Raw genomic sequence first — 14,679 nt, 5'->3', positions numbered from 1 at the left:
TGCCAACCTGGGCCAGGCCAGAGGTGCTATAAAGACCAATAAAAAGAGAAAGAGAAGCAGAAGTGTTGTGCTAGTTGGAGAAGGGAGAGAAAGAGGACACTGTAGCCTTCCAGGGCAAGCCAAAGGGGCAAAGGAAGTAGAAAGGCCTCATAGTGATAAGTCCCTGGCTTGCCTCTTGGACAAACTGACTCCCCTAGCCCTAGCACTTTCTTGGGCCTGACAATACGCATGAAAGGATGGGGATGGGGATGAGCCTGGAGGACTAGAGGGGCTGCTGTCCAGTCTCTTCTTGTCTAGTAGCCATGACTGCTCTTCAGCTTCCCAATAAAATGAGTGAAAATGTCTCCCTTACAATAAACTGTTGTGTAGTTGGGCGTGGTGGCACGTATCTGTAATCCCAGCACTCAGGAGCCTGAGGTAGGAGGACAGCTTTGAGTTTAAGGCCAGCCTGGGCTACATAGTGAGTTCAAGACCAGCCTAGGGGCTGGGGATTTAGATCAGTGGCACTGTGCCTGCCTCAAAAGCAGTTCAATCCCTGGTAAAAATAAATAAATAAAAAGACCAGCCTGAATTACAGAGCAAGACCCTGTCAAAAAATAAAACAAACACCCCAATAAGCTGTTGTGGGCTTATACTCTGCTCTGGGATGGGTCATGTTCAGAACCAGTACCTTCCCAATCATCCTCTTCAAGGTCCTTGAAGACCTTTATCCAAAAACCCCACTGGGATGTAAGGATCCCTGGTGGGCACATAGGGGCTGAGGTCCATCATTTGTGAGCAGTAGAAAGCCCCAGGCCTGTCACAGGAATCCCACTGAGCTCAACAGTCCTCCCAGGAAAGCCAGGCTGTCCCTGGTCTTCAGAACCACTGCCAGAGTTCCTGGAGCCAGGTTTGTCTTCAACCTAGCCTCCCTGTGAACTGGGGTCTGCAGAACTTCTGGTGTGGGTAAAGTAGGTGCCTGTGGCTCAGTGCTGATCAAGTCAGCAGGGGAAAGAGGAGGCCATGGCCCACAGGGCCACTTTGTCACCAGCTCTTTGGTGCTGCAAATTCCCCTCCATACATTTACCCTCTGCACATACTCTGTTCAGGGTTCTCAGGGCTGTCACTCTCAGATAGTGTGATGGGAGTTGGAGAACCCCTCCCCATAGCCCACCGGTGAGGCCCATTGCTTCTGGTGGAGACAGCCACTTGTCTCAGCCCCTCTTATGCTGCTGACCTGTCCCATCTCTGCTGTACTCTTTACCTGCAACTCCTCAGGACATGCTACTACACCTCTAACTCAGAGTGACAGCCACTGGCTTGGAAGCACAAGCAGTGGGGAAATTTTAGAAAAGATAGAGGGCCATTGACTAATCAAGTAACTCCAGACCCAGGCCAGGGTTTATTGTCCCCTCCAAACTCCTCCCCCGCAAAAAACTCTTGCAAGCCACCACTTGGCCTCTTCTTGTACAAACATTTATTGAGGGCCTATTATGGCTCGAGAGGCCCCAGCGCAGAAGTCGAACAGTCCTTGCCCCAGTGGACAGTGGTCACGCCGGACCCATGTTCGTCACCCTGCACCCCAAACCAGGTGGGGACCCATGCTTGGAAGCTCCCATTCGCAGAGACTCCTGCCCGCCCTGCTCTCGGCTGGGCCTACTTTTCAGTGTCAACCGGCTCTGCATGTCAAGAGAAACGCTGAAAGGCAGTTCTGGGTGAAGGGAGGATATGAGCGGGCAGCGCAGGAACAGGCCCATAGCCCTCTCCGCCGGGACCTCCTAGGGCTTGGGAAAGCCATGGTTTAGGGAATAGGCTCCTGCGACTTGCTCGCGCATTGGAGGACGACGCGGCCCGGTGCCAGAGCTCAGAGAGTCCTCTGCTCCCGGGGCCCGCCACGCCCAGCCCTCCGAGACAGCCGCTGTGCGCGCCAGCACAGGAACGAGGCAGCTAGGAGTCCGAGGCCCACACCGAGTGCCGCCAGCGACGCGCCTTGGGCGAGGTCCAGGCGGGGTCCGCGCAGTGAGAAGGTGATAGCCGTGGCAGCAGCACCGGCTAGTAAGGCCACGGCGCCGAAGGGCAGGATGCAGCGCGGCCAGGAGTGCCCCGCACCGCCGGTAGCCAAGAGTAGAGTGCGCAGGGCCCCGGGAGAGTCTGGGGACGCAAGGCCCAGTGGGGTAGGCTCAGGAGTTGATAGCTCTGGTCTGCTCATGCCGCCGACGTGGTGGCAGCCCTGGGGGGGTGGGGGGGTGGGCGTGGGTGGGTTGTGGGCCTTCATCGAAGCCCTGGCTTGCGTCTGGGCTAGCCACGTTAGAGCCGATTGGCTTTGGATCGGGTGACGCCACCCAGGACGCCAGGGAGATCTGCTGCCACCTCCAGCTTTGGTGGGGAAACCCTTGCACTCACTGAACCCTACTTGGGGCCTATTCACAAATACGCCCTCACAATGCGGTTCTATCCGGGGCACCTCCCTCCCCGAGGCCCTTCTACACCCATGGTAATCTATAGGACACCTCCAAGGCCCTAGATTGCCCTCGAGATGAGTGGATTAAGTCAAGGATCATGGGCTCCAATTTCGCCTGGCCAGAGAGAGGTGAACAGTGGCCCTCTTCCTGGGATGTGGGATACAGGGAGTGCAGAAAATTGAGTTAGGAGGTACAGTGGCAATAAACCAAGCAGACCAGCTGATGAAATAACCTGGGTTGTTGGGTGTAGTGGCACATGCCTGTAACCCCAGCACTACATGGGCCGGGGATTTAGCTCAGTGGTTCTGCCACCTGCCTCGAAAGCGCAAGGTCCCAAGTTCGATCCCCAGTACCAGAAATAAATAAATAAATAAAAGGATCCCAGCACTACAGAGACTGAGGCAGGAGGATCACTGCCTACATAGTGAGTTCAAGACCCTGTCTAAAAAAAAAAGTCTCCAGGTAGGATGTCTGCTGTGGGAACTGACACTGTATAGTAATTGTGATGTTCAACCTGGGAATTACGGGGTTCTCAGTACATAAGTTCTGTAGGGAATAATGGAGTTGCCAGATAGGATTGGTTGGGTAATGGTGGCAGCAAGGCACAGGTGATATGGGGTGGTGGGTGCCAGCCTACCAGGATGGGGCAGGCCACAGACTCTCCTTTCTTGGATCACCATTTCTTGGGAGTTGCCCGAGGAGGAACCCCTCAATACAATGGGGGGGTCACAATTTTTCTTTCAATTTTTTTTTTTTTTGGTACTGGGGATCGAACTGTGCCCTTGCACCTGAACAGTGGAACCACTAAGCTAAATACCCAGCCCTCATTTTTTTGTTCTGGTTTTTTGACAATTTTTCTTTCAAGGAGAAACCCTTAGCAATTATTTTACAGTTGCAGAATGAGAGGCCCAGTGTGGTTCGTTTTCTATTTTGCACTGTCCTCTCATTCCTACTGACCCTCAAATCTGGGGCCTTCTGTCAGATGGTATTTCTGGCTGGCCTGTGAGGCTCTATAGCTGTCCACACAAGGGGCCAGTGCTCCAGCTCCAGAGAATGCCTAAGCAGTTGGTGATTGATAAAGATTCACATAAAGAACCCTAAGTACCTCAGCCCTAGGCTATCACCACAAGACTCAACCCAGTGGTACAGATGTATTATGCCACTAATATATACCAGTCCCACAGGGTAACTACCTTGTTTGATGGTGGTAGGGACAAACCTGGGAATTGAAGCTTAGAGTCCTAAAGAATCTTGCTGAAAGTCAGAAATAACACATGATGTAAACCCAAGCCTGGGGCTGCAACCCTGACCCCCACCCTTTATTGCCTTCCAGGGATGGTGATGATTCTTTTCATAGGGGATGGGGAAGTCTCAGAGGAGGTTACAATGGAGTGGGAGGGGGCAAATGGCATTTCCTCTGAAAGAGGCTTCAGTGGCCAGCCACATTACCTGCCATAGAATTGGTGTCAGGAGGTGGTGGGCACAAGGCATCAGGAGTCAGTAAGGAAAGAGCTGAGGTGGCTGTGGGCAGAGTGACCAGCCTATTTTCCAATGTGGGTTTATGACTTTTTGTCTTTTGGTAAACCCAGTGCAACTCTAGGCACTTGGAAGAGGAGGCTTCAGATATGCTGAGACAAAAGCCCACCTCAAGTATCCTTGCCCCTTCCCTTATGTAGAGAGAGTCATACTTTTTTTTTGTACCGAAGATCAAACTCAGGACCTTGTGCTTGCAAGGCAGGTGCAGTGCTGCTGAACTAAATCCCTGGTCCAAGATTCATACTTTTTTTTTTTTTTTTTTGGTACCGGGGATTGAACTTGGGACCTTGTGCTTTCGAGGCAGACGGCAGAACCACTGAGCTAAATCCCCAGCCTGATACATTCTTGATTAATAAGAGTATAAAGAAATAAAAAGTACAAAGGATTCTCTACCAAATTCTACTTTGGTATGATTTAAATATACTTCCTAAACTAGTAATTTTAATATACAACTAGCTCTTAGATCTTGCCTCTAGAGAGACAAAAAAGGCCCCCACCCCCCACCCCAGGCATCTGGGCTCCAGGGAAGCAGAAAGCTGAGCCCTGACCAGCAGGTTTGGCCATAGTGAGAAGAGGTAGATAGGGCAGCCCACTCATTCCACCTTGGACACACAGTGAGGTACAGGTCGCTGGATCAACCAAACCAGAGAAATTCTCCACAATCTCAGTTTACTTTACTCCCACCAGGAGGGGACTCTTTCTGAAAGGCTTTCTTGCCCCAGGGTGCCAAGACCTGGGGTGCAGGCTCAGTCAGCAGGGTCTTCTTGCAGGATTGTAAGGAAGCGTTCACCTCCCTCGCAGAGTAGGCTGTGGGCAGCCCGGCACAGCGCCAGCCAGGGTGGACCCCGTGCCTCCTGGGTGCTCACCATGGGGAGGAGTTCAGCCATCAGGACCTGGGAGCAGTGTAATGCTATGGTTTTAGTGGGGCCCTGTTCCAGCTGCTAGCCCAGAGCTCCAACAGGCCGGAAATCCTGGGACAAATTTACATGGTACGGCCTTCCCTCCTAAGGCACCAAAGCATCCAGGGCATGCATCCATCTGGAACCCTTCCCAGCTCACAGGCAGGCTGGGGGTGCTTAGTTATCCCAATGATTCCTAGGAGAGGAGCCCAGTGACCCCCTCACCCAGGGTTTCCTTTTCTTGAGGTGGGCCCTTTTGGGCATAGTGTTGGCTCCCCAGGTGGGCAGTACACATCCTCTCACCTCTGCTCTACAAGTACCTTTTCCAGGTGGATCTGCTGCTCCAGCATGGCTACCCGCAGCCTGAGGGTTGCCAGGGTCTGCAGCTCTTGGGTGTTGGAGTACAGAAGGAGCTGGGGACCCCATGAAGTACATACTCGACTACCACAGGGCAATGAGGCCTGGAGAGGCCTCCCCATGAGACAAGGTCCTGGCAACTGTTCTGTCAGAGCTGTAAGGACCAGAGGACATGGCCTTATTGGGTGGTAGCCATGTCCAAGTTCCCACATCATTTCAGCCATGAGAGGGGCTCTCCCTGAGAGGCTTGCCCACCCCATGGTCCCAAGCCTGCCTTTCCAGGCACCCACTGTTCCCCACTAGCTCACCTGGCTTTTTCTTTCGCTATTCTGGAGATTGAACCTAGAGAGCACTGAGCTACATCCCCCTCCACATCCCCTCCCCACTCTTCTTTTTCCGGTATGGGGGATTGAACGCAGGACCTTGTGCTTGCCAAATAGGCATGGTGCCACTGACCCATATCCCTGGCCCTACACATCCCCCTTTTTTGACAGTCTCTGTAGGTAGTCCAGGCTTGTCTTGAACTTACTATGCAGCCCAAGTGGGCTTTGAACCTGAGGCCCTCTTGCCTCAGTCTCCTGGGTTGGGTGCTGGGATTATAGGTATGTACCACTCTGCCCAAGTTTCTTCCTTTTTATTTTATTTGGGTATAGGGTCTTGCTAAGTTGCCCAGGCTGGCCTCAAACTTCTGATTTCCTCTTTCAGCCTTCTGCATGGTTGGGATTACAGCAGTGTATCACCAAACCTGGCTTGTTTGCCTTTACAGGGTGAAAATCTGGGCTTTCAGAACAGCCTTGTGTGTGGCAGTGTGGTGGGCCAGTCTGAGGTTGGTGTTGCAAGGACAGACCTTTGTGGGGTCTCTCTTTACCTCCTGGGCTTCTTTTTTGTTTTTGCAGACAGGGTCTTGTTATATGATCCAGGCTCACCTTGAACTAGCTTAAGGAGCCAGGTTAGCTTCAAATTTACCATCCTTCTGCCTCAGTTTTCTAAGTGCTGGGATTACAGGTATGTGCCATCACATCTGGCACTTGAGTTTCTTTTTCTTTTTGCAGTACCAGAGATTGAACTCAGGACCTTGTGCTTGTGAGGCAGGCGTGGTGCCACTGAGCTAAATCTCCAGCACCCCTGGGTTTCTTTACTGTGCTTATGTGTCACTTTCTTGACCCTGACTTTGTTTTTGACAGATGGTAGATCTTCACTCTTAAAATTGGAAGCAGTTAAAAGACACAAAGGAGCTGAGCATGGTGGTACACAACTGTAAAACTAGCTTCTCCAGAAACTGAGGCAGGAGGATTTTAAGTTTGAGGCTAGCCTAGGCAATTTAGCAAGATACTCAGTCAGATTAAAATAAATAGGGCTGGGGACATAACTCGGTAGGGTACTTACCTAGCATGCCAAAGGCTCTGAATTCAAACCCTAGTACAGGAGAGAGAGAAAAAAAAAGCAGCAGCAAAGGAGAAAAGCCCCTCTGTTACCCTTTAAGTACCTGAGTAAATAAATTGCTCAGTTTGGTGAGGTTCTGTCTTTTAGGAGGGTAAGGGAGCTGTTCTAAGCAGGTAAGGATGGCTGACTGGTCCCAAGGACAACTGGTCACAACCCAGAACACTGTGTACCAGGTTAGGGGGAGGGTGAAGGTGCTTGCCTTTAGTGTCTGGGCTGGTCACCCACCTTTCCTTAAGACAAGTGGAAGGTGAGGCTAAAGTGCCCTGACTCTGGTCCAGACCTTGGCATAGGGACAAGCCTCACCTGCACACAGTTCCTGCAGCTTATGGAGACACTGCCCAACCATGGCCTGTAGCCCCTCCAGGGTGAGCAGGCATCGGTACTCCTGCATCCAGTCTACGGGAGCTACACAACAGGAAAGGCAGGCTGGATCCATGCTGGTCCAGAAACCTGCCCTGCAGACCCCTTTCTCAAGCTCCAGTCTAGGCTGCTGACCTGCTGAGAGCTCTTCTTCCATGCGCAGTCTCAGCAGTGCACAGGCTTTCTGCAGGCAATGAACCTCCATTTCTACCTCTACGGGACTGAACCTGGAGCTGGATATGCTTGACTGGATATGGGTCAGGGAAACTCTCCTATGGCCAGACCCCACACTCCCACCAAGGATGGGGTCTGGAGAAATCCCATGGCCATCCCACAAAGGAACCTCCTGGGGCTGCTCCTCAAACCTGGCAAGTTTAGAATAGGAAGCCATCAGGTTCCCATAGTTCCAGCAAGGATACAGCCATCTGCATTTTCTGGAGGAATTGGGTTTTGGCATCACTGGTGGCATCTGTGGCATCACTGGTTTGTGTGGAGTTGAGCTGCGTCCACAGGCTGAGATACACACCAGGGCACCCCAGGAAGAAAGGAGAGGCACAGTTATTCTAGTCAGTTTTGCTGGGCATTGGGAGGAAGGTGAGGGGCAGGGTAGGGGCCCCAGGCTGGGGCCAGCAGGGGCCTCAAGGGGCACTGGGGAACTTAAAGGACACTGACCAAAACAAGGGGATAAGGGGACAAAGCCAGTTAAGGAAATACTAAGAGAAAGAACAGGGGTGGAGCTCAGTGGTAGTGCTTGTCTAACATGCCTAAGGCCCACTTGGGTGTGTGTGTGGGAGTACTAAAGGATAAAGGAATAGGCAGTGACTAATTACTGTGACAGGCAAGAGAACTATATGCTTGCTCTGTATTAGGCATAGTGCAAACACCTGAAAGGCACCACCTTAACCTTCCATCCCCAATACCTCTGTGAAGCTGAGCCTATTGTTGTCTCCAGAGGGAAGACAGACTGGGGCTTGGGGGCACTAAGTGTCATGTTCAGGTCTCACAGCCTGTGAGTGGTTGAGTTGGGGGTCTCAAAGCCCCCTGAACCTGAGGCAACCATAGCAGTCCTAGCTGGACAGACTGAACAGACAGTGACAATGCCTAGTAAAGAAACAGAGGGACCTGCTACAAAGTTTTGCTTGTATGTCTCTGAGCTGGTGACATTTTTCCTATGTCCTTCTGTCCCCATCTAGCCTTACCAGGAATTCCGGTAAGCCGCCTTCCTGAAAGCCATGGGCAGCTGCAGCAGGGTCCTATCAGAGAAACCAATGTTTAGACTACCCTTATCTTACTTTAGGTGCTGCCAGTCCTGTTTCCTGCTCATATCTCGTTAGAGGTAAGGCTCTTTACGCTCTCCTCAGTCTCATCCCCCAACCCTTTGTGGTCCTGGGGATTGAACCCAGGGCCTTTGCACTGAACTATATCCCCAGCCCTTTTTATATTTTATTTTGAGACAGGGTCTGGTTAAGTTGATAAGTTGCTCAAGTTAGGCTCAAACTCACAATCCTTCTGCTTCAGGCTCCCCGAATGCTGGGATTACAAACATATGCCAACACAAGCACTCTTGCAAGGGGCTTCTAGAGTGGCCTGGGAATTGGCCCATCCCAGTACTGCCTTGGCAGAGAGAGGAGAGGACACTATAGCTTGGCATGGTGGTGCATGCTTGTAATCCCAGCACTTGGGAGGCTGAGACAGGAAGATCACTGTGAGTTCAAGGCCAGCCTGAACTGCACTGTGAGACCCTGTCTCAAAAAACAAAACAAAACAATGAGTAGAGCCCAAGTGCTCCAGGGCTCATGTGTAGCCTCTGAGCTGGGTGGATACAAGTATATATGGTGGGGACAGGGCAGGTCAGGCTGCAGCATGTCAAACCTGATACCATCCAAGCCATCTGCTCCACTCAGTCAGCAGCAGAATATAAGACTCATGGGGTGGTACCCAGTTCTGCCACATCCAGTTCAATGTCCTGCCCTCTCTGTACCCCAAGCTCCAGACTCCTGTTGTTGGCAGGGATCTAAGCAGTTAGAGACAGAAGTTTCTCCAGTGAGTGTCACGGAAACCTACCCCTTCTCCTTGAGTGTGAAGGTTTCTGCTGCATGAGGAGTATCTGACAGGGTCATTTGTTCCCTGTGGCTTGGTTCAAGCCTGGTCACTTGGGCTCCTATTCGCACAGCATGAGACTTGTCTCTCACCAACAGAAGCCTGTGCTTTGGGTGGTCCTTGGCAGGCACTGTAATCTGGTGAACGCCCTTGGTAGGTCTTGTCCTTGAAGAACAGTGGCCAGGCTGGCTTGAAGCCTGGGGTAGGGCAGAGGCAGTGCTGCCAGGAGATGCAGCAACGGTCCCAGATTTCAGGCTGGGGGTTCTGGATTTTTTTCCAGTCTTAGAGACGCCTTTCCGAACCTGTACAGCTTTTTCCAGTGCCTGGGTCAGAAGCTCCAGGTCCTTGAGGTCTTGGGGGCTTGGTGTGCACGCTGTGAAAGCCAAGAATCATGCAAAGGTTCCTTCTCATGGTCCCAGAACGGGTCGCTTAACACTGCACGCAAGAGACCAAGGGCAGCATCTGAAGAAGGCGGGTGGCTTACCTGGAGAAGGGTCCTCTTCCTTAGTTTCTGACCCAGGAGGTGGGTCCAGACCCGTAGTCCCGGCTGGCTCCCTGCAAAAACAGGGCAGCCATGGTTCAAACAGACCCCATCTTACAGCAACCCCACAAGCCTTTGAAACTGCAGTGTAACCGGGATGGCACTGACAATCAGCATCGCGGAAGTGGGTGGATGGACCTTGCCTCCCAAGCCCTGAGGCTTCGCAGGATTTCAAGGATACAATGGAGGTCTGGGCAGGGGATCCTGGGATCCATATACCAGGCCTGCAGCAGCCGCCGGGAAATGCGCAGGCTCCGCTCTAGCTGCCTCTGTCGCTCTGCGCAGGCGTCTAGGGCACCCTGAAGCTCAGCCACCAACCTGGGGGAATATACCGACGGCTCAGCAACTCAGCTGGGACCAGGCTTCGGGCCGGCCGCCGTCCAGCCCCGACCCCATCAAGCGGAACTTACCGAAGGGCACAGTCAGATTGCAGCATGATGGCCTCTCCCGCTCCTGGAGCTTTGCAAAAGCTAGTTTCACCCCTTCCGCATAGGAGACCGCCCCTTCCGGCAAGGCCACCCAATCCCGAGGCCAGCACTCACTCCCGCCCACTACAGACTCCCGCTTTGACTTGGAATTCGAAGCAGCAGCGAGGAAGACCTCAGGCGACTGACAGGCTTCTGGTTTGGATAATCTGATACATGGTGGCATCACCTGGCGCTCCCCTTGCAAAACACCTTTAATCGTTACGTTTGTCTTCATCTGTCCTTGTCGAAGGCACTCTAAAGGAGGGATGAGCTGTCTTGCTGAATCCAGTGCCACCTTGCACTGGTAAGACTGATGTGTGTTAGGATTAGGAACGAGGGACAAGTTAAGGATTCATTTTTTGGAAATACCACGAGGTGATGACATCCAGGAAAGTGTCAGGCACAAGGATAGAGGGGTATGAAGTTCAGATCCAGAGCAGGAGCACATGAACAATCGGCGTGGCAAGATGGCTCAAAGTGGCCGTGGTCCGACCGGGAGGAGGGCGGTGCAGTCTCGGCGGCGCTGCGGGGACTTCCGGGACAGTTCTCCCTCCCCAGGCCTCCCCCTCCTGCCCTCTTGTGTCCTCGCCTCCTAGGCCTCTTTTATCCGATACCGTGGGGCGAGGTGAGAGCAGGCCCGGGGAGGATGATCACGCTGAGGAGCCGCAGTCTCTAGCAAGATGGTAGAAGTCCTGGCAACAACTGACTCCCAGAAACTGCTACACCAGCTGAATACCCTGTTGGAACAGGAGGCCAGATGTCAGCCAAAGGTCTGCGGCTTGAGACTAATTGAATCTGCATATGATAATGGCCTTAGAATGACTGCAAGACTGAGGGACTTTGAAGTGAAAGATCTTCTTAGTCTCAGTTTTTTGGCTTTGATCCGGAGACATTTTCTCTAGCTGTGAATTTACTGGACAGATTCCAGTCTAGAATGAAGGTACAGCCCAAGCACCTTGGGTGTGTCGGACTCAGCTGCTTTTATTTGGCTGTAAAATCAATAGAAGAGGAAAGAAATGTCCCATTGGCAACTGAGTTGATCCGAATAAGTCAGTATCGGTTCACGGTTTCAGATTTGATGCGAATGGAAAAGATTGTATTGGAGAAGGTGTGTTGGAAAGTCAAAGCTACCACTGCCTTTCAATTTCTACAACTCTATTATTCTCTCATCCAGGAGAGCTTCCCATTTGAAAGGAAAACGAGCCTAAATTTTGAAAGACTAGAAGCTCAGCTTAAGCCATGTCACTGCAGGATCCTATTTTCTAAAGCAAAGCCTTCTGTGTTGGCCTTATCCATCACTGGATTGGAGATCCAAGCACAGAAGTGTGTAGAGTTAACAGGAGTAGAATGTCTTCAGAAACATTCCAAGATAAATGGCAGAGATCTGACCTTCTGGCAAGAGCTTGTATCCAAGTGTTTAACTGAATATTCATCAAACAAGTGTTCCAAACCAAATGTTCAGAAGTTGAAGTGGATTGTTTCTGGGCGTACTGCATGGCAACTGAAGCATAGTTACTATACAATAATTCACCTTCCAACAATTCCTGAAACGGTTTCTTAGTTGGTAATTTTGGTTGCTATTCTCTGTATAGAGAAAATTGTATAATTTTCTTCTACAACTGAAATATTGAAATATTATCTTCAAAATAAACCAGCTGGACTTGGAATAGCAAAAGGGAAAAACTGGTATCACCAATCTAGTCATCTAATATTTTAAGACATTTGCTATATATAAGGTACAATACCCTAAGGGCCGGGCATGGTGGTTCATGCCTGTAATCCTAGCACTTGGGAGGCTGAGGCAGGAGGATCGTCATATGAGTTTCAGGCCAGACTGGGCTACATAGTGAGTTCAAGTTCAGCCTAAATTACATAGCAAGACCCTGTCTCCAAAAATCTTAAAAAAAAAAAAAAAACCTTAGGAATTTTCCAATCTCTGATATATATGTTAACCATTTCATTAAATTAGCAGCTTAGAAAACAATGTCCTCTTTAATAATCTGAATTTTTAAGGTAGTGCTAAAGTAATGCTTTTTTAATTGCACATTTTGCTAAATGTAGCCCTAAGCTTTAGCTCATTTAAAAGTTACAATAGGACCAAAAGTTTGATCCACATATGAACTAATTAGAGACTGTTAGCTTATAAGCAGAGAATCATTATGAACTTGAATGTTACACCTAAAGAAAAAGTAATACAAAGCAGATGATTGCTTTTGGGTTTCTGAAAATTGCCAGTATATCTCAACATACTGCTACTGCAATTGGAGTAATAGAAAGTAATTATATTCATTAAAAACATAAATTCAGTCACTGCATATATTCCATATGTTCTTGCCATCTAAATTTATTAGCTTACAGTAATGATTTATCTTTTCCTGCTCAAAACTGAATGTTAATATTTAATACATCCACATATGATTATGAAACTTGGGCATGAAAAATTTACTTTTAACAGCTAGTAGTATTTAGATAAACTTTTGCTAAGTTGGGGGTTTTTGTTCTTTACATAAATAGTATTGCAGCAACAAAAAAATTTCTTTGAAGCCTTTCTCCACAACCCTGAACTATGGACTCCATAATGTTATAATTGATTTAAATTGTGAACCCTAGGGCCAGGGATTTAGCTCAGTGGTGCCACAGCCTGCCTCGCAAGCACAAGGGCCTCAGTTCGATCCCTGGTACCAAAAAACCCACAAAATATTGGGCCAGGGATTTAGCTCAGTGGTTTCGCTGCCTGCTGTGCAAGCACAAGGACCCGAGTTTGATCCCTGGTACAAAAACAAAATAAAATTATGAACCCTCAAAACATCACAACTAGATTAGTATGGTGTTTTCCATCTTTGGAAAACTGCCTAATTAATATAATGCTGCAGTAAGATTGTTTAGGTTGAATTCATCTGTAAAGCTAAAGATATAAATGTGAAACAAGCCTGAAAGGGTGAACTGTGAATCTTCTTTTCTAACATTAATTTAACTTTCTATACTGGATCAATGTATTATATTTAGGTGACTTGGAAAATGGTAACCTAAAATTTTAAATTATGAGGTTTACATCAAAACCAACATTTCACACATGCACTTTTTAAAGGCATAAGGTTATATTCTAGATAATGTAATGGTTTCTTGGTACCCATAAGTAGTCAAGTCATAGATAGTTCAGAGATGAGAATGTTACATTTGGGAATTACATTTACATTTAAAAACATTTTGTATTAAGCCAAAATGCAGACCTACTAAGTTTGGCATATTCATTGAGCTATCTTTAATGTTTCTTCTAAAAAACAGGTGACATTTGTAACAATGGTAAAAATTTCTATACAGAATCTACTTCCTCAGTCTTATCTAGTTCCATTTAAAAAAAAAAATGTTCTATTATATTATATAGTTAAGTCAAAATCAATTACCACTCTGAAAACTTGCTTTACCCTAAGTTCTGGCTAGATAAAGCACTCCAAGTTTTACTATGGACTGTTTCTATAAAACTCCCATTGCTTCCAGTTTTGTTCTGTTTTATTTTTTTAAAGAACAGAATATACTTTCACAAATTTCCATAATGTGTCTTAAGAAAAGGAGGCACTGCCATAATTATGAGATTGCTGAGGTAGTGTTTGGAATTCTCCATATGAGCCAATCAATATAAGGAAATGTACATATATTGTTAGTGTTGTAAACAGTGCAGCCTGAAGCCTGAATCTATCCAGAATGGATGTAACCAATTTTAACACCATATTACAGATAACTAAGCATTGAAAAATAAACCAAAGAACCACAGTATATTCTACCTTTAACTTTTTGTAAATCATGTTTTGTGGATACTTTCAGTTTTACCATAAGGCTGATATATTTCAATATTTTGAAAATATTAGTATTAATTTTGAGTTGGCAGAGGTAACCTAACCAACTACCTTTGGTACTAGTACCTTTGGTACTACCTTTCAATAAAATTATTGAAATGCAAAAAAAAAAAAAAAAAACGATGGCTCAAAGTGGGATGTGCGGACTGGACAGAAGCCCAGAGAACTGACAGGAAGGGTAACAGTGTGGGTCAGGAATGTTCTAGGAGGGGGCCGTGGGCGAGTACTACTGCTAGGGTCTGGGCAGTGTCCATGATGGAATGAAACCTAGGCCTCAGTGTCTCAGGGGACAAAACTACGAAGGACCTTGGATAGAGATGCTGCTAGAAGTGAGGACAGCAGGTCAAGTAGAATTGAGATAACAGAAATAAACGATGAATTCAAACCCCTAAAGAGGCCAAGAAATCTCACGTGGGAGCTGGATGACCAGCCTTGGCTGGGGGCAGGGCTAAAGTATGGAGAGGGGTTAGAAGACCTGGGGTTGGGGAGCTGAGGGTGCCTGGCAGAGCAGGGGAAAGGGGCTGGGACCCAGGTAGCACGTGTAAAGTAGGAGAGAGGAAAGCTTTAAACAGTACTTAGGAGAGCCAAGGAAACCCTACAGTAGAATCAGGTGCTCCCAGGTGTCCCTGGAACGCTTTCCTTCTACAGGTGCAGGCTGAGAGAAGGCAGAGAACTAAGTCC

At 48.7% G+C, this 14,679-nt stretch overlaps 1 protein-coding gene and 1 pseudogene across 4 annotated transcripts; one reads left to right on the top strand and one right to left on the bottom strand.

Moving 5' to 3' along the window:
* Window positions 1–4,629: 4,629 nt before the first annotated feature.
* On the bottom strand, window positions 4,630–10,231 carry Tedc2 (tubulin epsilon and delta complex 2). Of its 4 annotated transcripts, none has more exons than XM_021244358.2 (11): window positions 10,088–10,230; window positions 9,816–9,995; window positions 9,621–9,691; window positions 9,101–9,509; window positions 8,236–8,289; window positions 7,456–7,549; window positions 7,172–7,283; window positions 6,980–7,081; window positions 6,620–6,649; window positions 5,197–5,387; window positions 4,630–4,870 (listed from the first exon to the last, which is right to left on the bottom strand). In XM_021244358.2, the coding sequence occupies exons 1-11, from the start codon at window positions 10,111–10,113 to the stop codon at window positions 4,724–4,726; spliced, it is 1,416 nt and encodes a 471-aa protein (XP_021100017.1). In that variant the 5' UTR covers window positions 10,114–10,230; the 3' UTR covers window positions 4,630–4,723. The 4 variants fall into 4 exon arrangements, with proteins under 4 accessions (XP_021100017.1, XP_004864703.1, XP_087059233.1 ...); XM_004864646.3 differs by having other exon boundaries at window positions 9,897–9,995; window positions 10,088–10,229; XM_087203107.1 differs by lacking the exon at window positions 8,236–8,289 and having other exon boundaries at window positions 10,088–10,231.
* Window positions 10,232–10,262: 31 nt separating this feature from the next.
* LOC147820953 (cyclin-G1 pseudogene) lies at window positions 10,263–14,653 on the top strand (annotated as a pseudogene).
* The last annotated feature ends 26 nt before the right edge of the window (window positions 14,654–14,679 follow it).

Source organism: Heterocephalus glaber, unplaced genomic scaffold, assembly GCF_053883595.1.
Source record: "Heterocephalus glaber isolate CG9 unplaced genomic scaffold, H.glaber_assembly_v1.0 deba00001781, whole genome shotgun sequence".
Classification (NCBI taxonomy): Eukaryota; Metazoa; Chordata; class Mammalia; order Rodentia; family Bathyergidae; genus Heterocephalus; species Heterocephalus glaber.
The sequence above is the reverse complement of the archived record's forward strand: the minus strand, read 5'-3'. Positions and strand labels throughout refer to the sequence as shown.

Excerpts from the sequence above, each read along its gene's own strand:
- Tedc2 (XM_021244358.2), bottom strand. The coding sequence starts at position 10,113 with ATGCTGCAATCTGACTGTGCCCTTCG. Across the intron at positions 8,290-9,100 it reads TTCACACTCAAGGAGAAGGG|GACCCTGCTGCAGCTGCCCA; the intron begins GTAGGTTTCCGT and ends TTTCTCTGATAG. Across the intron at positions 7,082-7,171 it reads GGAAGAAGAGCTCTCAGCAG|CTCCCGTAGACTGGATGCAG; the intron begins GTCAGCAGCCTA and ends CCTGTTGTGTAG.